Source organism: Dermochelys coriacea, chromosome 3 (genome assembly GCF_009764565.3).
Source record: "Dermochelys coriacea isolate rDerCor1 chromosome 3, rDerCor1.pri.v4, whole genome shotgun sequence".
Taxonomy (NCBI): domain Eukaryota; kingdom Metazoa; phylum Chordata; order Testudines; family Dermochelyidae; genus Dermochelys; species Dermochelys coriacea.
In genome coordinates, this window is record NC_050070.1 from 115,510,072 (window position 1) to 115,533,476 (window position 23,405).

At 39.0% G+C, this 23,405-nt stretch overlaps 1 protein-coding gene across 5 annotated transcripts in view; it reads left to right on the top strand.

The window, feature by feature from the left end:
- Positions 1 to 23,405, top strand: part of PLEKHG1 (pleckstrin homology and RhoGEF domain containing G1) — a 221,239-nt gene that overhangs the window by 121,876 nt on the left and 75,958 nt on the right. For all 5 annotated transcript variants that reach the window (XM_038395901.2, XM_038395898.2, XM_043511195.1 and 2 more), the window contains one exon: positions 16,312 to 16,850. In XM_038395901.2, the coding sequence (XP_038251829.1) occupies positions 16,312 to 16,850 (539 nt within the window). The remainder of the gene's footprint in view (positions 1 to 16,311; positions 16,851 to 23,405) is intronic.

Below are 23,405 nucleotides of genomic sequence, written 5' to 3' on the forward strand. Positions count from 1 at the left end.
CTTCTACCCATGCAGTGTTCTTCCAAAACTGAACTGTTGGCAAATGAAAAAACACTAGCAACAGAATATCCCTTATGTCAAGAATTTCTCTCCAATGTTTTGTTAATGTGGAATACCTTGTTCTCACTAGACACCAGTACTGGTTTTAAAATAAAACAAGGTAAGTAAAAAAAGTCAATATGCATTTATTGTAGTGATTACATTTAGAGTAGGGTATATACTTGTTTTTGGTGAGAAAGACAGATATGTCAGGGACACAGCTTATTTTCTCACTCTTCTTTAACTCCTAAAATGTATTTATCTAGCTCAGTGGTTCCCAAACTTGTTCCACTGCTTCTGCAGGGAAAGCCCCTGGTGGGCTGGGCCGGTTAGTTTATCTGCCACGTCTGCAGGTTCGGCTGATCGTGGCTGCGGTTCACTGCTCCAGGCCAATCAGAGCTACTGGAAGAGGCATGGGCCGAGGGAGCTGCAATCGGCCGAACCTGCGGATGCGGCAGATAAACAAACTGGCCTGGCCCGCCAGGGGCTTTCCCTGCACAAGCGGCGGAACAAGTTTGGGAACCACTGATCTAGCTAATCTGGTGGGGCTGATGCAGTTATTCAGGTAAATATGAGCAATAATGTAGAACATATTCTTTATACTTGTAGGGACAAATCCAGTCGCAGCAGCCAATCTCAGTTTCTCAGTTGGGGAAATTTGGGGATGGGGATCCTCGCACTAATGCAGCAGAAACCTTCAGCAGAGGTTGAAATGATCTCCCTGGCCCTAGTGCAGCCCTCTCCTAGAAGAATCCATAGATCAGTGGCTTGTCCTGCTCGGAGACAGCTCCTGTGCATTATTGTAAGGCAGCTTCATCAGAACCAGGTGGTGAAGGGCATAGGGACATCTTGTGCAGCTTCCCAAGTCTTCCATTGCCATATGTTGCACCAGTTCCGCTCCATAGAAGCCCTCCACAGTTGTGGAGTTATGGGTGGGATTTGCCCCTCTGGTAATATTTTTAATGTCACTATAATAATGCCTTTAGTCTTACAGTAATAACTCTACTGTATCTGGGAACAGATTTTGTTCTTTAATGTAAAACACAAATGTGACAATTTGTCCATTCTGCACTTATGCTTTTTCAGAGCAGAGCAACAATTTCCATAGTAATAGCAACAATGTGACCATGGTCAACCATGATTGTTGTATGTTCAACCTATTTGTGCTTGGAAGTCTTTGCTGTTGATGATGTTTTAAAATAATTCTGCTCTAGTTACAGGAAATGAAAGTTACTCAAAAACATTTTTTAGTCTTGAAAATATCCTGCAATTAATTTGTAATTGGCATGTTCAATTCATACTTAAAATATTTTGAGTCCTGTACTTTGGATTAGTAAATTGGGGGGGAGGGGGTTTAGACAGCTGAAAGAGCTTCACAGTTGAAACTAGAGGAACTATGAATGCAAGATCAGATTATATTGGCCAAATACACAAGTAAAATGAAGCAATTGTTCTTTCTTTGGAATATTTGTCTTTAAGAGAAAATATGGCCATATTGCTATAATTTATTTTATTAGCTGATTAATGGAGTCGGATTGCAAAAATACCATTATTAAATATTGGGCACATCCATGGCTTCATGTAAAATGTAATGGAAAGAAAAAAGACAACTAGGGGGAAAACCCATTACACTATTTTTTTTATTTTAAAAAAGCAGGTTCTATCAAATAGGATAACACTTTTAAAAATTGTAATGGGTTTAATTAAGAGGTTATTTATAACTGCTAATTCCAAATCAGTGAATGTATTTAAATGTCTGGTAAAAATAGTCATAGTTGATGATCTCTCTCCTTTGTTACTGATTTAAATGTTAGAGCTTTTGCTAAGACTTTTAAAGTATTTATATTTCTTAAAATGGATACATATTCTGTACATTTACTGTAAAAAAAGAGACCTTTTTAAGGAGAACCTGAATATATTTTTAAAGCAAAAGAAGAAGAATAGGGAAAACCTTAGCCACTACTTTTAACATGTGGCTCTTTGTAATAAAATAATGGTAGTCAGGGTTTCCAGAGAGATTGGGATTTGAAAAGTGAGCATGCCAGCTAATAGCTGTGGTAACAGGCTGTACTCTGTGAAATAATACCAATATAGTGGCCTCCTAGAGATTCACTGTGCTTCAGAGCTCAATAGTGAATGTGCAGCATTGTTCAGCAATGAAAAGTCTGATAGCTATAAGTATGTCTGGACAGAGCAAGAGAAATTGATTTTAAACTTGTAGCCTCATTATAACTGGCCTTTCAGGAAGTGTGGGGTAGAAAGTAGGAGGGAGGGAGGAGAATTTTTCTGTTCATGCTATACCATCTGAAACAGGTTGCCTTACCAGTCTCTCAGTGGTCATATCCCCTAGGGAAGTTTTTCAGCTCAGCCCTTCCTATTGCAGAAGGAAAGAGAATGTGGAAGGATTTCTTTATTTTCTTTCCAGTTCATGAGCTCCATGGTGGGATATTAAGTGGAAGCTTGTCTCAGGACAAGTTAGGAAACTCCATTTGAAATGAAGGAAAGGCATGAAAAAGACAGGAGAAGCTTCATTGAGGATTTGCAGCTTAAAGTTCTAATTTTGATCACAGGATCTAGAAAAAAATAAATGTTGCTTTATTGGCCTTCCTTTTAAGGAACAATGCCTACAGGTAAGTGGCAAGAGTGCCTCTTAACGGCATGCCAGATATTGAATTTACTAAGAATTCATATTTATGTAGGATGGAGAGTTGGGTGACTTTTAATTAATTATTTAAAAACTTGCCTGAAACAAAAGATGTCCTCCAACTTTCAGTTAGTTTAGCAATTCCTAAAATTACTACAGTAAAGGTTTAAAATCTCTGTCCATATTTAACAAAGATTAGCCTGTACCATAAGGTTTGCATCCAGAGCTGAACTTCCCCAGAGCTTGGCGGAGGGGAGTGGGTTGCTGGATCTGGGCTTTTAGTTTGGTTCCCATCTCTAATATTTAAAGATTGGGAGATTTGCAAACCCCCTTACCACAGAAAAACAAACAACCCCTCCCTTTCTCCCGCACCATACCATCCCGTCCCGCCCCAAAGTTAAACCTCGCTTTTTGAACAGGCAGAGAAAAATGCCCCATGTGAAAGAGGAGATCCCAGAAAATAAATCTACATTAAGGTACTTGTTAACAAGAGGGATTTCAGTAGGAACTTAAACTGAAGTTGCTCAGCACGCTAACAAATTGAATGCTTGTATGCTTTTTGACAGCTCGCTTACTGAATACGCCTAGCTATAAATTCAGTTATTCACACTGTATGGGCAAACTTGAATATTGTTCGCATACACTCGAATGCTTGGGCTATCTGGACCAGTGTATACCTTCTAATTTATAATACATGTTTGTATTATGTTTGGGAAACGTGACTGAAAAGTAGCAAGATGTAGTCTGTAATTAGCATTGGAATAAATGAAGCAGAGAGAAGACAGTTTCATGCACTTGTCACATGACACATTTCCTCAACATTTTAATAGGCTTTTCCCTTACCTGATACTGTCCCATAACTTGGGGCAGTACATTTTTATGAACAAGATAATTTCAGAGTTTTCTTGTTCCTTTCTAATTTCTGATTTTTTGTTCAGTTGGTTTTCCTGATTGAAAAATATTATTTAAAAAAATCAGATTGCCACTAGAACTTTAAGATACCCCTTTGCTAAGTTTCCATATAGCACAGTGAGGAAGAAGCATGTGGTGTGCATTTAATATAAGGTTCTATTAAAATGTGTGCCTTTTTTCATAGGATCATGGAAGTTAGAGAATGAAATCTTTTAAGAACCATAAAATAATTGCATGTAGTTGTCTGCAAAGGAGGAATGCAGTTCCTACACAGAAGGTGTATTTGATATTGAGTTGATTTGCTTGATCTTAGCCAGAAAGCTCATTGTTTTTGTAAGAAGAAAGTTCAGAGGAACACTCTTGGCAGAAGGAATCAACTAAGTAGTTCCTGAGTTTTACATCAAATGCTCAATTTAATGAAATCTAGAATTTGAATCTGTTTACTTGCCGCCCTGTAATATTTTACTTTGTAGTGTGAATCCTGGAGTAGTTAATCTTAGATATTGAAAGGAGCATGTAAGTATTTGTGTAATCTGCACATAGATGCTGTGGCACTGATCTTCTAAGATCATTTTTCTTGCTCTTGTTTATTAGTTACAACAGATGAGTGCAAAGTTGTGAGGAAAGTATTGTTTATGCCCTGAGAATTGTTGTTTTCAATGATTTGCCTGCAAGAAATAATAGTGGTAAAAAAAAAATTACCAAGCCTGCTGTATTAAACTTTATAGAAGTTTTCAAAGCAACTCCCTCAAACTTTCTTACCTCTTTGAACACACCTCTGTGATGCTGATCTATTATTTTTTTCTCTCCATGAAACAGATTTAAGGGGGACATGTTAAGCTCAGTAACAACACAGTGGAAGACTACCAAAGGATTTAAGGGGAAGGTCAGGGTGTCAGATGGACTTTCTAGGATCAACAACAAAGTGGAAGTGAGGGTTGGCTTCTGACTGAAAAATACAGATGATTAACAAGCTGCAGCTCTCTTGTATGCTAGTACTGAGAGCAGATTGACCTTCTGGTACGGCCGACCACTTTGCTACAATTCAGTTGTTAGACTTTTGGACAAAGTTTGTATAAAGTACCCACATGCACGTTGTGGAAGAGGAGGAATAGAGGGCCACTGTGCTGCTTAGAAACCGTTCCTGCAAAGTTTTCTTTTTAAAAAATGGTTTGCAGAATACTTACCCAGACATTTCTTCCAGTTAAAATTACACACAGGAATTAATTGGGGAAACTGTACTTTTATCTTACTTGCAGTATTTCTTATTGGCAAAACCTGACCATTTTTTATTCTTTGCTATAACAATTCATAATACTTTGAACTTTTATATCGCCTTCCATTCTAAAAATCTCATGCTCATTTGGAAACATTTACTAAAGGCCTGGCTTATTTATCAGTCATTGGAAAAACTCCATCTGACTTCAATGGGCTTTGGAACAGGCCCTAATTAAGGCCTGCAAGCTAAGAATACGTTATCCCCTTTCAGTAGATTAGGCCTAGAGAAGATAAGTGATTTACCTAAGGTAACAGTGAGTCTGTGATTGAGAGGGAAAGAAACAGAGCCCATATATCCTGACTCCCACTCCTGTGACTTAAGAACAGGGCCATCCTTCCTCCCAAACAAATAAAAGTGCAAGCTGTTTTTGTTTTCTTGTCAAAGTTACACTAAGGCCTGGTCTACGTTGGGGGGGTGGCAGGGGGGATCGATCTAAGTTACGCAACTTCAGCTACGTGAATAACGTAGCTGAAGTCGATGTACTTAGATCTACTCACTGAAGTGTCTTCACTGTGGTGAGTCAACCACTGTTGCTTCCCTGTCGACTCTAGACTAGATGCAATAAATCAACCCCTGCTGGATCGATCGCTGCCCACTGATCCAGCGGGTAGTATAGTCATAACGCTTAGACAGGAAGTTCAAAGGCAAGAATTTTTACTGTTAATAGTTACTCAGTTTTATTACTTCAGTATTATTTCAATCACCAAGCGTTCTGAGATGCAAAGGCTTCTAGAACAGGGGTGGGCAAACTACAGCCTGGGGGCCACATCCGCCCCTTCAGACAATTTAATCCAGCCCTTGAGCTGCCACTCCGGCTGGGGAGCGGGGTCGGGGGTTTGCCCCACTTCGTGTGTGTTGTGGCTCCACATGGCTCCTGAAAGCAGCAGCATGTCCACTCTCTGGGGCCCTGCTCCGCACACTGCCCCGGCGCCAAGCACGGCCCCTGCAGCTCCCATTTGCCAGGAACCGCGTAGGAGCCAGAGGGGGGACATGCTGCTGCTTCTGGGAGCTGCTTAAGGTAAGCACTGCCTGGAGTTTGCACCCCTGACTCCGTCCCGTGCCCCAGCCCTGATCCCCCTCCAAACTCCTCAGTCCCAGCCCAGAACACTGGGAGCCCAGATCCCCCTCCCACAACCCCTCATCCCCATCCCCAGCCCCACCCCCACCCCAGAGCTCACATTCCCAGCTGGAGTCCTCTTCCCTCCCCCCATGCCCGAACCCCCTGCCCCAGCCCAGAGCCCCTCCCACACCCTGAATTCCTCCATTTCTAGCTCCACATCAGAACCTGCACCTCCAGCGGGAGCCCTCACCCCTCCCACACTCCAACCCCCAATTTCGTGAGCATTCGTGGCCCGCCATAAAATTTCCATACCAGATGTGGTCCGGCCCTCAGGCCAAAAAGTTTGCCCACCTCTGTTCTAGAAAGTGTTTCCAATTCAAAACAAATTAGTTAAATAATTTAGCTGGAAGTGGAAGGTGAGACCAACTTTAATTCCACTGAAACTCACCCCTCCCCAAATCTAACTTTTAAGAAAGGCAGCTATTCCAAAGAACTGGCTCTTGCAAAATGCATTTGTTTAGGGATTGTTGTGTCTTTTTAGTGGAAGAGCTTAAAGTTGACATTTTTAAAATGCTTTTTAATGGTAGTAATATCTGTTATGTTAAATGTTTTGAGTTCTGAATTCCCCGAAGTTACAATGTAAGAGATGAGTTCTAGAGAGGCCATTTTCTTGGTAGCATAATTAGATTATCTTACTAAATATAACTATTCTGCTTAAGAATTATTTGTTAAAGTTGCACAGTGCAGTTATTGAAAAGGTGATGCCTTTTTAGAGTGCATTTGTTGTTTGACATCTAAATTTCTGAAATGCCTGTTTATCGCCAAAAATTAATTTAATCTCAGAAAACAATAGGCAGAATAAAGGAACCAAGTGTGTTGTGTTCATGCGTGGAGAGACAAGCAAGAATTCCTGTGCCCTAATGCTACTATGGTTGAACTTGAAAGGTTGTGAACTTCAGCAACATGTTAGCCTGGTTGAAATGAGGCTGAATATGCAGATAACCATGCTTTATCAGCATGGTAGGGGATTTGCTTAAAGCAGTAGACTGAACAAGCGATGGGCAAATGAAAGAAATAAGTTATGTCCAGTCATGGTTACAAAGATGTAATGTAGACTAGGAAGGTGTGTCTTCTAACATCGCAATTGTGCATTTTCCTCTGTAGTACTGGGCACAGGAAAGAGACTGTGAATAAAGAAGAATTAACCATTAATGTAACTGGATAAAAGTTTTGAAATGTATATACTTGTTAATAATTCAAGCAGCATCCTGTCAAACATTTTACCATTAACCTTCTGCATTGAATGCCACTTGGGGAAGAAAGGAATATAAAAGCTTGCTAATTGTACTGTAATCTCATTTAGAGAGAATAGTGTATTTACTCCTATGTATGTACCTGTATGAAAATGATTTAATTTAAACTAGGCTGCAGAGGTACTGACAATAATGTGACAGTTTTTATTTTTCCAAAATAAATTCACAATGAGAATGAGCCATATTTTTGAAAGTCCTGTAAATGGACGGTTAGCTGCGTGCATATTACTTGTGTTGCAATGCATCAGCAGCACATGATATGTGTCTTTTGTTAAGAAATCTCTGCAGTGCTGTATACAGATTAAATAGCTACTGCATTGCAGAGAGTTATTAATACATTACACTGCACTTTCAGTGAGGGTGTCAGAGTGTCCTACAGAATAACTGAAGCCTGTGTGTGCACTCTTACTGTTGAATTATGGGTTTTTTTTTAATGTTGCTGAAGGGAACCTATTTTTTTCAGTAAGTTCTTAACTAATCATGATGAATTATAGAATGACATCACCCCAGCCTCTCTAAACTCAGTTTGCTGATTAAGTTTAGAAAGACAAGGCTTTGTTTTTAAATGAAAAAAATTAATATTTTTACTACACTTGATGATGATTTATTAACACAGTTTTTATGGCAGTCAAACCCAAAGACCTCTGGATACTTCATAGAAAAAAACCCTGTAACCTCAGAAAAACAACAGCCAAAAATGAACTAGTTCAAATGAAATGCAACATGGACTAGTATAATAATTACTTCCTACCCCATTATTACAGCTACCCTTCTTCTCTACCACTTCTATGAACTTTATTAGTGTCATAAATATTTTAATAACATGGTGTGAACTCTGGGCCAGATTCTGCAGGTCATCAAGTTTATTTATGCAGTGCAAAGTGAATTTAAAGTGTCCAAAGATTCCTATTGGAGAATCCCCTATGTAGGCTGAATCGCCCCTACTTTCCCTTATGCCAGGCAGTGGGTGTTTCAGGAGCACCAAGGTAAATGGATGTGTGCAGGAGGTACAAGAGGGATGACACAGCTGGGATCTGCTGCACCCAGTTCTTTGCTGGTATTGGGTACCTGATGGACCTTATGCCAGCAGCATAAATTAAAGCTGTAAGGAGGCAGATTTAATTTATGCCTGAGCCAAATGACTGGGAATCAAGGAGCTTCTATTGGCACCCTGTCAACCCCTACTGTGCACAAATCAAGCCATAAGATTTTTGTAGGTAAAAGTTAAAGAACTTAGCAGCCTTTTCACTTCGTGAGTATATTATTTTGATAATTTGTATTACCATCGCTCCTAATGGCACCAACTGATGGCCTCATTGTGCTAAGCAGTATACAAGCACAGCAAGAGATAATCTGTGCCCCAAAGTGTTTACAACCCAAATAGATAAGATAAGGAAAGGGGATGGGGGAGACTGCTAGCTCCAAGCATCCAAAAACATCATGAGATTGTCATATAAATAATGAGAATTTAAAATATGTGGGGTTCTCTTTATACATCTTCTGATTTTTGAGCATTTGGGTTCACACATCTTTGTATTGATAGAGCCTGGCTGGTATCCTCATGGCTCATAAGCAGCTGATCTACCCCATTAGACAAAAGGGACCCTCACCCTGGCAGAGCAGTAGGTGAAGATGAAAATTATCAATGGCCTTAGAGTACAAATTTAAATGGAGACAGAGGTCATTTGATGCACAAGGAATGTGCGGGAATTCTGAGCATAAGGAATGGCTTCAAAGATGTTGTAAAAGCTACATCCTCTGCAGACCAGAGTTGGGCCTGCTACCATAGATGCGTTCTCCATTGCCTGTTCTGAGAATTAGGTGCCACCAGTTGAAAACCCAGCTGATTTCTGCTGGGCCTCAAGAATGTGGCATCAAATACCATCTCCTCTCATAGGAGATGGGAGAAAAAGTCACCTTCCTGGCTATTCAGTTTTGCAGCTTTTCTTCACTCTCCATGCTAGGCAAAGACAAAACTAATCTATTATTACAGTGTTTAAATGCTCTTTCTAGTGTTAAAAGAAAAGGAGTACTTGTGGCACCTTAGAGAGTAACACGGCTGCTACTCTGAAACCTTTCTAGTGTTAGTTATCCAGTGCAGGCAGAACTAGAGAGAGAGTGGCACTGAAGACTCGCAAGCAAATTGAGAGCAGGTGAAAGCCTCCATTGACCCTGCAGCGAGAACACGAAATCCTGCAAAGGTGAAGAGCCAGGAATAGAGTACCCAGACTTGCAATATGGAAAATCTGGGATCCCTGTCAGGGTGGAACTAAGGCAGGAGACCATTCTAGTCACAAGAAGGTATGCACTGGAGGAAGAGAAAAGTGGTGCCCACATTCTTCCTCTTCTCCTTCTGTAGCCAGGCAACACCAACCTCTTCTTCCCTCTCCTATTTCAGATTAAAATCTAGACATGACACAGTAAAGGGCAACAGCAGGGATAATAGGATGTATCCAGCAGTGCTCCCTCTAATGCTTTCTACTTCTCCCAGCTCACTGTGTTTTGTACCCTCTGTTAATTTGTATGGCCAAAAAATATTCCCATCTTATTTCTTGTTCTGAATCACATCTTATTTCTTGTTCTTCTCCACTTGTAACTCTCCTCCTCCTAAGTGTGTTTTTGTTCTTGTTTTGTTTTTATATTTTCTATTCTTTTACCTTTTCTTAAAGGTCCTTTCTTCATTCTTTCTCTCTTTCCTTCCCCCCTCCCCTCCCTTCTCCATGCTTTTTTTTCCTGTCTGTTTCCCTGTCCCCTAACCAGGCTCCTTTCTGTCCTGCCCTGCATCATCACAATCCAGTGGTGACTGATCAATATGTGGGTTTAATATTATTTTCTAAAAATCTTATTTTTTAACTCTAAAATATAAAGATTTTACAGACTCACTTGAAAAGTTTTTCTGGAGCTGCTGTAGAGTCAGCATAAGGTCCAAAATGATCCCATTTAATTAGCAGAACAAATTCACATGGAATTTCTAGCACTGAGGGATTTAACTGTACCATTAAGTTGATTTACTTACTTTGCATGCTCATCAATATCGTCTAGTGAATCAAGGGGTGAAGCGTAAAATATGTTGTGGAAGTGTGGGTTGTATTTGATGTTTTTACAGTCTTGTGCCTGAAAGAATAGAAGTTCCAGGGTGTTGCTCAGTGAAGTGTGCATTTTAAAGTTACCCACAGTGGTGTCTATTGTCCTGTCCTGAATTGAATGATGTCATTTTTCATTTAAGGCTCTTAGCGATGCTGAAGACTGTGGTGGGTACACTGGGAAAAAGGCAGTGGGAAAGTTGTGAATCAGGTTTCTGTGAAGCCTTTGTGTATAGGGTTTTTATATAAAAAAGCTGACTCATGCAATATTTCTACCGAAGGAGTTGCACAGACTAGTAAGAGCTTCTCATTTTACCTAAGTGCTCAGTGAGGTAATTCTGGAGCCGCTGAAGGCAGAAGATGCATTTATTCTCTATTACACAGGTAGGTTGTGAGTTGTTCACAGAGCATTTGAGATACAGAGAGGAACTTGTTCATTCACTGTGTAAGGAGCAAGATACATTCCACAGTGGTGAGATACTGTCGCAGAGGATTTTCCCTCACAACAATGTTCTGGGACATTAGTGTGGTCTGATATGACAGAAGGCTATTCTACTTTAAATATAGAACAGTGGGGAGATTAATTTATGGAGGCAAGCTAGTTGATGGATTTTGTTCCTCCCCTTTTCTTGTGATTTCTAATAAATGGGATTTTTGTTGCTCAAAGTTCAATTAAAGTACTTGGATAGCTGTTGTACACGAGGGTTACGAGTGAATCCACAAAATTATGTGTTCTAATGCTGCAAGTACTGTCTTTCCAATGCGATTTTGTACACAGAGTGTGTTCAGTTGCAGATGATACTATGTTCATGTACATTTATATTAAGGGTTCAGTAATGAAGTAAAAGCTAAAAGTTGAGTTTTCCAAACTTGAATACTTTATAGGAAGGCCAGTTGTTGTTGTGTGGCTTTTTATTTTATTTTTCACAAATGACTGTTCTTCACTTCACTAATATTCATAGTAAAGAATGCCTTCATCAGAGGAATGTATTTATGTAAATAGTAACATAGTGGCATCATTGCATGCATTTTAAAGTAACTTTTATTCTTTTTTTTTTCAAATGGGAAACCTCTCTCTCATATTTAATTTCAGATAAGGCTATCCTTTAATTTCAAATGTAATATATTTAGCAGGTTGTTTTAGTAAAACTTCTACTAAATGCATATACAGCATGGACCAATGCCTTTTTATTATTAAAAGCTTTAAACAAAACTATAACTAAGGATTGAAAGACATACTATAGTCATTATTTTTATTCAGCTAAACTTTAGAGCATCTGAAGTAAAGACTGATTTCTGCAAACAGTGATCATGTATATTATGACTTAATTTTCATATGTGAAGAAAGGTAATGCAAATTCTGAATAGTAAGATTCAAGTTGCTGGTTGTGTGTGTGTAATATATCTGTAAAATTACATGCACTAAACATGGAGGAATAAAAACTAATACTCATAGGCTTACTTCTTGTTTCTATCTCAAATTGCATTATACTATTATATTATTATTATTATTATATAGTGGGAGGTTTTCAGAACAGATGAAAATGTGGCTTATGGTATTTGAAATAATAGACAAAAATCATGGTTATTGTGAATACATCTATTAAAACATGTAGAGGATTATGTATTAAAGAAGTGCAGCAGGAGATAGTTGATATATCTGAGCAAGAAATTTTTGATAAATGTACGTTGAAAGCATTAGTCATGGTAAGATGTTTGCTTTATCTGTAGTCTTACTAAGCATTATAATGAGCATTCCAGTTGCCTGTTAGTGTGGAATGACTGTATTTTTCACCTTGCACTGCTATCGAATATGCACGTCATTGTTTTTATTAATTAAAATTCTCCTGTTGGGGAGGTGCAAGTGGGTTGCATGTTGTTTCACTGGGAGTCAGACTGACTGAAGCCTAAGTAAGGGTATGTCTTCACTAGCAACATTAAAGTGCTGCCGGGGCAGCGCTTTAACATGGATGTGTAGTTGTGGCACCAGCGCTGGGAGAGAGCCCTTCCAGCACTGTGGAAAAAACACCCCCACGAGGGGAGTAGCTACCATTGCTGGGAGTGCGGCTACTAGTGCTGGTGCACTGTGTACACTGCCCCTTTACAGCGCTGAAACTTGCAGTGCTCGGGTTGGGGGAGGTTCACACCCCTGAGCGAGAAAGTTGCAGCACTGTAAAGTGGCAGTGTAGACACAGCCTAGATTAATGGAAAGCCATGAACAAGAAAGATTTTGGTCCTGAAGCACATTTCCTCATGAGTGTGGACAAACATGTAATTATCCTCATCTCTGGGCTGAACTAACAAGTAATTATTGTTATTCGTTAATTAAAGTATGCAAATTACAGGTTGATAGCTTTTCAGAACACAAGTTAAATACCATTATTCAACCCTTTCAAAAGATCTGTTGTTTTTTACTTGTTGTTGCAAAAGTTTCAGTAAACAACACAACACAGGTAATGCAGTGGGTCAAATGTAGGTCAAAGAATACAGCACTTATGTAAGTATATACTTCTCATTATGTAAGCAAAAGATTAGAGCCTTTTTTGCTCCAGAAGTACAGCAGACCCACACAATGGCCAGATTATGTCATTGGCAACTGTGGGTGCTCAGCAACTTTGTAAGACAGCCCCGCAGTGTGTTTGAAAAATGAATTTGCTCATTATGAAGAGAAGATTATGAGGGAAACAGGATTTTGAGGGAGGTTTCAGTGTTCTTTGAGGCGTTCACAGTAAAAGAAGTTAAATCATTGGGATCATAATATTAGACAAATCTTTATTAGGGGATGGTGATTTTTTCCATTGTTAACACCTTTGAGATTATTTTGCCAGTCAGGTAGTAGACAATTTGGGCAATCTATTGAAGAGGTATTTGCAATGGAGATGGGCTAAAAAAATGAAAGCAGAAATTTGAACTTCACCAAGGGAGGAAGAATGGGCTTGTAGTTATGCTTCTGGAGTGCATTCAGTTTTTGGGCTTTTCCAACAGATTGTTCATGTGCCCTTGGACAAATACGTTAATCTATCTGTTTCTTATTTCCCCATCTGTAAAATGGGGATAATACTTTCCTACCTCACAAGGGTTTTGTGGGGATAATTTGGGGAAAAGTCAGATATGTGGTGGTGGGGGCTGTTAGAAGAACCTATAGCTAGAACAGAAGTTCAGTGGCATTCAGATCCAGTTTTTATTCGGGCTAGTCTCTAGGCTTATATTAAGCAAAACTTAAAAAACAATTGTAGCTGTGCAAAATGTTTGTAATATAACACAAAAACTCTGGAAACAAATCTGCTTTTTGATTTTGTTTTAAGCTCAGAACTCCAATCAAGCATGTCATACAATTTTGCTGAGATTCACAAAATTTTTGTAGAACCTGAACCCATTTTAAACAACCTGGGGTGACTTGTAGTTCTTGCACTGATATCATGCAGAACCATTGAGGTTTTTTATGGCTTCAGAATGAAGTTTTGAGAAGTGAATCTGTAGGATCACTTACCTATTGACTTTAAAAAAAAAAATGTCATAAACTGCTGTGTAGCCAAAGTTGCAGAGTTACACATGACAGTAAAAGTACTAAGAATTTTAATTAAGGAAAAAACTAGCTTCAGGGGAGCAGGAAGAAGGATAAAACAGAACAAGATCTTTAAGGGGGTAAATGGTTTGCCTGGTGTACTTTGTATACCATTCAGTAGCATACTTTTACATGGTGCTACATGTTTACCTTTAATGACTTTTGTGAAAACGGATGATCCTTGGTCAAATGTGTCCTATATACAGGTTCCCTGAACTCTGTTGTGTTTGCCAAGGTCATGCTTCTGTAGGCTTTTAAGAGGAAGTGCATTTTAACTACTGCAACTAATCCTTGTTGTTTTATAGGCCATTAAATTGTTGTAAAGCAAGCAAGGAGAACATTATGGAAGGATTAAAAGGCCATGCTAAATTTTACTTATACCTTGTGTCTGTAAATATATTTATTTGAAAAACTTTTATTAACATTTCTTACAACTTCAATTTTATTGACCCAAATTATTGGTTTTTTATATTAATGATCGCACAAATATTTGTGGAGCAAACATTACTTAGTTACTTCATGTTATCTAAAACCAGACAACATATCTGTGAAACAGGAAGACGGAGTATGAAGTAATTGAATGAAACAAGAACCTTTTATGTTCCAACCAAATGCAACTAATTGTGTTCTTTGTCATGTAATTTAGTAATCTATTTTATGATAAGTTAGTGTAAGGGTATCCCTGTTACCTAATTTATCCTGTGCAGTTTTCAATTTCTAACTTAACTTGTAAGGTGATTTTACACTGATAACAAAAATGCATATTTTTTCTTATCAAAATCAATAAGGATGTGAACATTTTTGCTGCCAACTTGGGGAAAAATAAACTTCAGTTTAAATATTTACTGCAAAAATATATTTCCTTTATATTGTTCCTTTTGGAGTTTGCACTTGCTATCCGAGCTTATTCAAGAAAATGTTACATGCAAGAAGACGACAGGCAAAGGTAGAAGGTAGTATAGTCTTAAGATCTGGTCCTTTTCTTCCTTATAAGCATAAAACAGGGCATGGTATTAAGCCAGTGTAAATGAGAGGATGATCAATTTAAGTCTCTAATGGCCAAATTGTGTCCTCTGATACATACTTGACAGTACCCGTCAATGTTGATGTACACATATGCATCAGAGGGCAGAATATATTATAGACAAGACAGAGCACCCCACTTTTATTTATGTATTTTTAAAAGAGTTTGCTGCTTGTTTGCAAATTTGCCAGTCTGGCATTCTCTGGAGAATGAGGTTCTGGCTATCCACAGACCAAGTGTAGCATAAGTCGTGGCAGTGCGAGTTTCCCATACCACTAGTGTGCCTCAATTCTGACCTGGAGGGCCAATTACAAGAGTAGGAAGTTTCAGTTCACAAGCTCATTCATTTCTTGGCTTCTCTACTGAGACAGACTGCTTGGTTTCTCAACTGTGGACAGCTGCCCATTGAATTCAGTCTAGGGCAGAGTGAAATTCAGCATGTCCATCCCATGGGAAATTTGGACATTTCAGCATTTGTTTTCATCTGAAATTGGAATGAAAATGTGAAGTTTCAAAAACTTTCCTGAAATGGAAATTCTAAAAAAAAAATTGATTCAGAAATTGTTTCAACATTTTTGATCAAAACAAAACAATTAAACATCCCCCCCCCCAAAATTAAACATTCCAAAAATTTGTTTTGATTTGTTGAAATGACATGAAACACTTAATTTTGAGCCACTTCTATGTTACACTGCATTTTCTTCTCAGTTCATTTCCTCATTGGAATTTGTAGTTTGAGACCCTATGGGCAAGGCTCCCTGGGCGAGGCTCTCTCCTATGGGCGAGGCTCCTTGGCCAGTCTGACTCTCTCACTTCATGCACCGCACGGAGCTAGGCCAGAGGGAAATTTGTATTGCATTATCAGTGATGATGTCCTCCAGGGAACTCTGCCCATAAGAAAGAATGGAGGCCCAATGCACTGATGGGCAAAAACAGCTTAATGTTTTATTGAGCTGATTACAAATTAAAAGTTTGGAGTCAGATCAACAAAACTAAATATTCTATTTGAATCAAACTGACCCAAACTGAAATATTTCATTTAAATTTTCCTAATGGAAAATTCAGTTTTCACCAAAATCAAGACTCTTCCTGTAGGCAATTTTGATTTTGTGGAAACTGCATTTTCTTACCTAAATGGACCACCAAATTGTTTTCTCGCAGGCCACCAAACTACTGTTTGGATGACTATAATGATTAGCCACATTGACCTAGTGGTGAAAGGCATTAGATTTATATTACAGTGACCACCACTGAGCCTTCCAAAGTCTTCTGTTTCAGCCGTCTGTGGAACAACAGATTTGCATTTGTTTTGTGTGTACGTGGTTTTAAATGACTGTTGGCTAATTTGTATTATGAGATACTGTAACCGTGAAACATTTACTTATTTTTCAGATGATTACCATTTGCCTCTTGATGTCTTACCGGCTGTGACCGAGGGTCCTGGCCTCAGGTCAACAAAGGAAGACGTGTGCAGGGGGAACAGACCTTCCCGCTACTGTGGAATAAATACCATGGAACTGTCAGACAGCGACCGCCCTGTCAGCTTTAGTTCCACATCCTCCTCTGTCTCCTCCAGGGATAGCCACTGTTCCTTTGGCAGCAGAATGACCTTAGTTTCAAACAGCCATTTGGGTTTGTTTAACCAGGATAAGGAAGCAGGGGCCATAAAACTAGAGCTGATTCCAGCCCGGCGATTTTCCAGCAACAAGTTACAAAGATATAACCCCACAGAGCAACAGAACAGCAAGGAAAGCCCTGAAAAAAGGCCAAATGTGCCAAGGAAAGCTGAATCTAAGGGAACAAACAAAAACAGTGCCATGTCCCTGGTCACAGAGCCCACAAGTCCAAAGCTACTGTATGTTGACAGAGTTGTTCAAGAAATTCTGGAGACCGAGAGGACATACGTGCAAGATTTAAAGAGCATTGTAAAGGTAGGAGGCTTGGTTAGAACTGCCTAATTTGATAAATTGTATCACATGAGAGTTCTACAGGGGAGATGCACAAAGAAAAGAACCCATAAAATATGTAATCTTCTAACCGGGGCACTTAAACTTTGCAGTACTATAGGCAGCACTGGCAACTTGCCAGGAGCTGCATATAAACTTACTACAATGTTTTCATAAATGTATGCAATGTTGTTGTACCTGTGTTGGTCCCAAGGTATTCAAGAGACAACCGGGAATGAGGGGTGGGGGCAAGGTAGTATCTTTTATTGGTCCAGCTTCTGTTGGTGAGAGAGACAAGTTTTTGAGCTTTTACAGAGCTCCTCTTCTTTATAAATGAACACATACAACACCATAATTTCTGCTAGCATTTGTAGCTTCTTTGGTAGGTTAACATAAATTGATGCTCATTTTAATTAGTAATAAAAACAACAAAAACTCCTTAGTATTTAATATTTTTAACCGTTATAACCCAAGTGGTTAGCCAATATATTCAGGGTCTTGTGGTTGTTTCCATTAGGAAGAAAAACTGGTGGTGGAATCCTGTAGTTCTTTGGTGCTATCCTGTTGATTTACAAAGAATGTACATGAAGTCCTGTTTCCCTGAGCACAGTAAGAATCATAGACAACAGGAGGCAGTATCTTTGCTCACAGTTCCAAGCCTCTTTCCAGACAACCCTTTACACAATAGCTCTCAGCTTTTTCTCAGGATCACATTACAAATCTTTCTTTGGCTGTTCTTGCCTTTTTGCTGCCTTTCCTGTCTGTTTCTATGGCTTTTCTATTTTGTGCATGCACACACAAATGTGCAGCTGCTGTTCAATCAATCTCCCATCCCCGCATTTTTGTATCCGATCCCTTGGCCCGTATGGCTCAGCTTCTCCTCCAGCCTGTGGCCCGTATTTTGGGCAGAGACCCTTATTGTTTCAGCTATCTATCCTATAAAGGAGTTTAAGGGTGAATGTTACACCCAACAACTTCAAAGAGATTTCGCCAGGTCCCCAGCCAAAAAAAAAATGCTCTGCTGTCACTTTCCAGCTATAGGGAAGGGATCACAGTGGCCTTCCTTTTAGGCCTCTGTATGTAATTCTATCTAGGTTCTTATACAATGCCCATCACCATTGTACCTGCACACCTTACCTACTTATTAAAATGACTCCTATGTTTCTTTGACCTCCTGCCCTGTGTGTATAGGTTTACTACAACAACAGGATGATTTCATAGGAGGTGAATGTCTAGTCTGGTAACTTTATAGTATGTAGCTTTAGGCAGCTATATGTGTTAAATACATTACTAATCTGGAAAAGAAAAGGTGGTCTGTTACTGACAAAAAGCAAAAGGATTTAGAAGAGTGATGGGGGAAAATGATTATTGGGGCTTTGATAATACCAATGCATGTCTTTTAAAAAAAAACAAAACAAAACAAAAAAAACCACACACGTCTTTTCCTGCAGAATTACAGTATTTTCTATGACCGATGGGATTACACTAATATCAGTTGTTCAGATTTCATTTTTGTAAGGGTTTAAAGCAAGATTGTAATACAATGTTAAAACAAGTCATCCTGTGTACAGTCATTATTCAGTACACACAGGATTGATCCAGTAAACCTGGCCTGCTCTTCTCTTTTACCCCCCATTCCTCTCTGCACATGTTTATACAGGCACATACAATAAATTATACAACACTAAGTATTGGAATCTAAAATTAAAGATAATCTTGAAATAAATTATCCAATGAAATTTAGAATGGCCAATAAATCCCTGCTAGAAACAGCTTAAGTATCACTAAATGCTGAGTAAATGAGACAAATCATCTTGAAATTATGGAAGTGCTATAACTTGCTCTTTAGGAGAGCATTTGTGAAACTGTTAAAGCATTTAGAACATCTAATTAAAAAAAATCTTCACAGCTTTTTGGGGTTTTGGCAGATTAATTGAAAGTCAAAATACTACGCAAGGGAATTTTTGGTTTAGCTGCAAAGGATAGGGTCCCATCATGGCAAAGAAATCTCTTTCCAAGTAATAAGGATCATTGGACAAGAGTGGGACCCCATCTCCCTCACTGTGTATGTGGTGTTTGAGTTTTTTAACCCATTGTACATGACCCTGTCCTGATCCCCTTTTTTCCCCCATCCACAGGACCTCAGTGATGCCATACGAATTTGCCTAATAGCCCAAGCATCACAAAGAGAAAAAAGGGCAGAATCCATGGAGATCTGCTTATTTGTATGAGCATTCCACTGTGATCCTTTCCCTATAGCTGGAAAGTGACAGCGGAGCATTTTTTTTTTTTTTTTTTTGGCTGGGAACCTGGCAAAACCTTTTTGAAGTTGTTGGGTGTAACATTCACCCTTAAGCTCCTTTATAGAATAGATAGCTGAAACACTCTGAGTTCATTGGCTCCTGGCCACACAGTGAAGCAATGAACCTGTTAGCTGTGGCCTTCCATAAGTGGCCCATACAAGTTTTGAGCCAATTGACTTGAGGAGAAACAGCTAATGCATACTACCACATAAATATGGGTCAGGATTTGGTCCTTTGTCAGGAAACGGAGAGAAGGAGGAAAGAAAAGCTAAGGAAGGGGCAAAGGATGACAACCAGAATGTGTGAAGTGTGGGTTATGAAGATATAACTAGAGGAAGGAAGGTGTGAGGAAAGGTGGACAAACTAACCAGTGCAAAGTTGGAGGGAAATAAGAGTAAATCACAGAACAAAAAAACAGAGAAGGAAATGAAAGAAAATACAGAAGGAGAGTAAGAAATAAAGGAGAAACTGGAGCACAGGTTAATGGGGAAGCAAGGGGAGTAAAAAGGAGTGTGGGGGGGGAACCGTATGTGGATAGGTAGAAAGTACACTGAACTGGGTGGAATAGGAAAAAAAGATACCAGAATATGGACAGATTAAAAGTAAAGGGCTATACAATTGTGGGAGGAGGAGGGGAGAAAACAGAAACATTTTCCAGTTTTTCTGTTTGAAAATAAGAGACTGATGGCTCAAAGATATTGGTGTGAGTACAAATTCAGTCTGTTCTTTCATGTCTATATATGAAATAGTGGGGATTTCATCAAATTCTGAAATACTGCATTCTCTAATATGAGATGGAAATATGCTTAAAGGAAACCCTTTCCCAAACTTTGTTTCCAAAACTTTTTGAAATATGCGTGCCAGACACAGAGCTGTGATAGTTTGACTCTCTTGCATGTGACTGCACTGTATGAATCTGTCATGTGAAACTATGTATGCTTTGCCCGTGAAATATGTTTCTGAGGATCTTTCTAATAGGTTACCGTCCCTAATGTAGCTGTGATTCTGTTCCTGCAAAGAAATACATAAAAATATTGGTGGGTTACATCTCAAAAGATTGACTCTGGGCTGCAAACTAAAATAAAAAATAAGACCAGCTTAGAGCTATAAAAATGGTTAACACTGGCTGGCTGAAGTTCCACGTAAGAACACGGGGATGGTTACACATGGGATAAGACTGACCAGTGTAATATCTCCGGCAGTATCCCTCTCTGCCCCTGTTGTTTTTTAGCATTTAAGAATGTTGCAGTTAGCATTCTCAAGTTGGAGAGATGATAGGGTGGGTGAGAAAAGTAAAATTTCACTTTGGGGTGGGGGGTCAATTATTTAAATATGGAATTTTGGTAGCATTACTTTAGTCTTCAAAAAGCAGGGTGGTCTCGATGCTAACAGCACCAATCTGTTGGACAGAGGCAAAAAGGTCTTAGCAAATGGCTGTTGTGATTTTTTAACTGATATTAGAGGCTTGCTGAGGTTCCTCAGCTTTTTGTAAATTTGTATGCAGAAGGATTTAGACAGTTAATGAATGACCGGAGTTAGCACAGGGTTTTCACTACATGATCCTCTTTCTCTAGGGCACACTTTTAAAAACAAAGACTACTCAAGGAAACTGTTTTGTATGTTGTCTAGAAATGTAGTTTAATTATTATTGTTTTGAGGAATGACTTTGTGATTCTTAGGCATGGGATATACAGAGGACAGACATAGCAATAGGGTTAGAACAAGCTTTTTTTCTGCTGTTGGGTATGTTTAATCAGGTGACACTTATGGGATAATTATAATTTTGAGTTAGTACAGCTTGAAGCATACTTTGGGAAACTAGTGATACCAAACCAGATAGCTGGGCTTTCTGCTTGCCTCACTTTGATAGCAGGCACACTGGTCTACAGCAAGGCTTCAGTGTCTGCAACATAGGTCTTCAGTGAGTCCTTACAACACAGGGAAACAAAGGCAAAAATGTTTTCTCCTTTTAAATGTAATTTCTCAAAACTTGGTTCAGTTAAAAAAATACATAAGACAAATAGAAATTCACTCATAATGATAACTAGTGCTATGAAAATATTTGGAAAACTGAAAAATTTGATGGTTTTGTTGTTGTTCTACAAGTTGCTACTAATGACTTATTCATAAACATTTATATTGTGATAGCTAGAAGTCAGAACCCCATTGTGCTAGGTGCAGTATGACTTTATTATTATATACACATGCACACAAAACTATGCTAAAAGAACCATTATTAAGGTGGCAAACTCAAGCACTAAAGAGTTAGCAAATGGCAGAATTGAAGTGGCCTGAGCAGCCTAAATTTGACACTCTTGTGCATATGCATTATGATACAGTAACTGCTACACCTCCTCCAGCTTCTGCAACAACTGAAGCAAGGATTCTACATGCAACTGTCTCCTTCACTACACAATCCTAATTAACCCCCAGCACATCCATTCTGTGCACTGAATAAGACAAGGGTCCAGAGGGAAAAATAGTATTATACACTGTATGTAATTAAATACTGTATCGTAATGCATAGGCACAAGAGGGCCAAATTAAGGTTGCACAGACTACCTTAATTCTGGCATTTCCTAGCATTTGACTGTCTGATTTTTCAATATTAATAACCTTTTAACATCATTTTTGTGGCCAATTTTCTAGTAAACTGAAAAAACAGAAGTTCCATCATGTCGCATCATGTTGCCATCAACATGAGTCATCAGTAGGGTTGGAACTTTAGATCCACAGCGTGGACCTCTGCCACTTGAGTTAACAGAGTAACTGGTAGCAATAGTAGGTTACCATCCTCTATATATACCATCCTCTATACCAGCTCTAAAGGGGGACATGACACTTTTCCAGTGGGTTTCACAGGTAGTGATAATTTCACAGATTAACTCTTTTAATCGCGATAAATTTTTGAGAGTTAATTGCGTGAGTTAACTGTGATTAATTGACAGCCCTAGTAACAAGCCTTGTGGTTAGGGAGGAAATGGTAGATGTGATACATCTTGACTTCAGTAAGGCTTTTGATACTGTCACATGACCTTATAAATAAAATAGAGAAATATAGCCTACAATGAACATACTATGAGGTGGGGGCACAACTGGTTACAAAATTGTACTCAGAGTAGTTATCAATGTTTCACGATAAAGCTGTCAGGGCATATCGAGTGGGGTCCCGCAAGGATTTGTCCTGGGTCTGGGTCTGTTCAGTGTCTTCATCAATGATTTAGATAATGGCATAGAGAGTATATATAAAATGGAGAAATGGCCTGAAATAACTAGAATGAAATTGAATAACGACAAATGCAAAGTATTACACTTATGATGGAACAATCAATTGCACAAATTCAAAATGTGCAACGACTACCTAGGAAGAAGTACTTCAGAAAAGGATCTGGGTTATTATGGATCACAAATTAAATATCAGTCAATAATGTAATATTGTTGCAAGAAAAGCAAATGTATTTCTGGGATGTATTAGCAGGAGTTGTAAGACACAAGAAGTAATTCTTCCATTCTACTCAGCACTGCTAAATCCTCATCTGGAGTATTGTGTTCAGTTCTGGGTACCACATTTCAGGGAAAGATGTGGACAAACTGGAGAAAGTCCAGAGGAGAGCAACAAAAATTATTAAAGGTTTAGAACACTTGACCTATGATGGAGGATTGAAAAAACTGGGTTTGTTTAGTCTGGAGAAGACTGAGGAGGGACGTGATGATAGTCTTCAAGTATATGAAAGTTTGTTACAAAAGAGGAGGATGATAAATTTTTCTCCTTAACCAATGAGGACAGGACAAGAAGGAATGGCCTTTAAATTGCAGCAAGGAAGGTTTAGGCTAGACATTAGGAAAAACTTCCTAAGTGTAAGATAAGCACTGGAACAAATTGCCTGGGGAAGTTGTGAAATCTCCATCACTGGAGGTTTTTAAGAACAGCTTAGACAAACACCTGTCAGGGATTGTCTAGATAATACTCGTACCTGCCTCAGTGCAGGGGAATGGACTAAATGACCTATTGAGGTTCCTTCCAGTCCTACATTTCTTACCTAGCCAGTCTCCACTCCTCAGGATTCTCATCCAAGTACCACCAAGTCCTAGTCTCACCCTTCTGGACTCTCTGACTCAATTACCCTTTCGCTGGTAAAATCTAAGACATTTCTACTGAGTACGTGCAACTGCAATTTTTCAAAGGGTTTTAACTTGGCCAGATCTGGGCAGATTTTCACAGGGATGGGAAAAGACG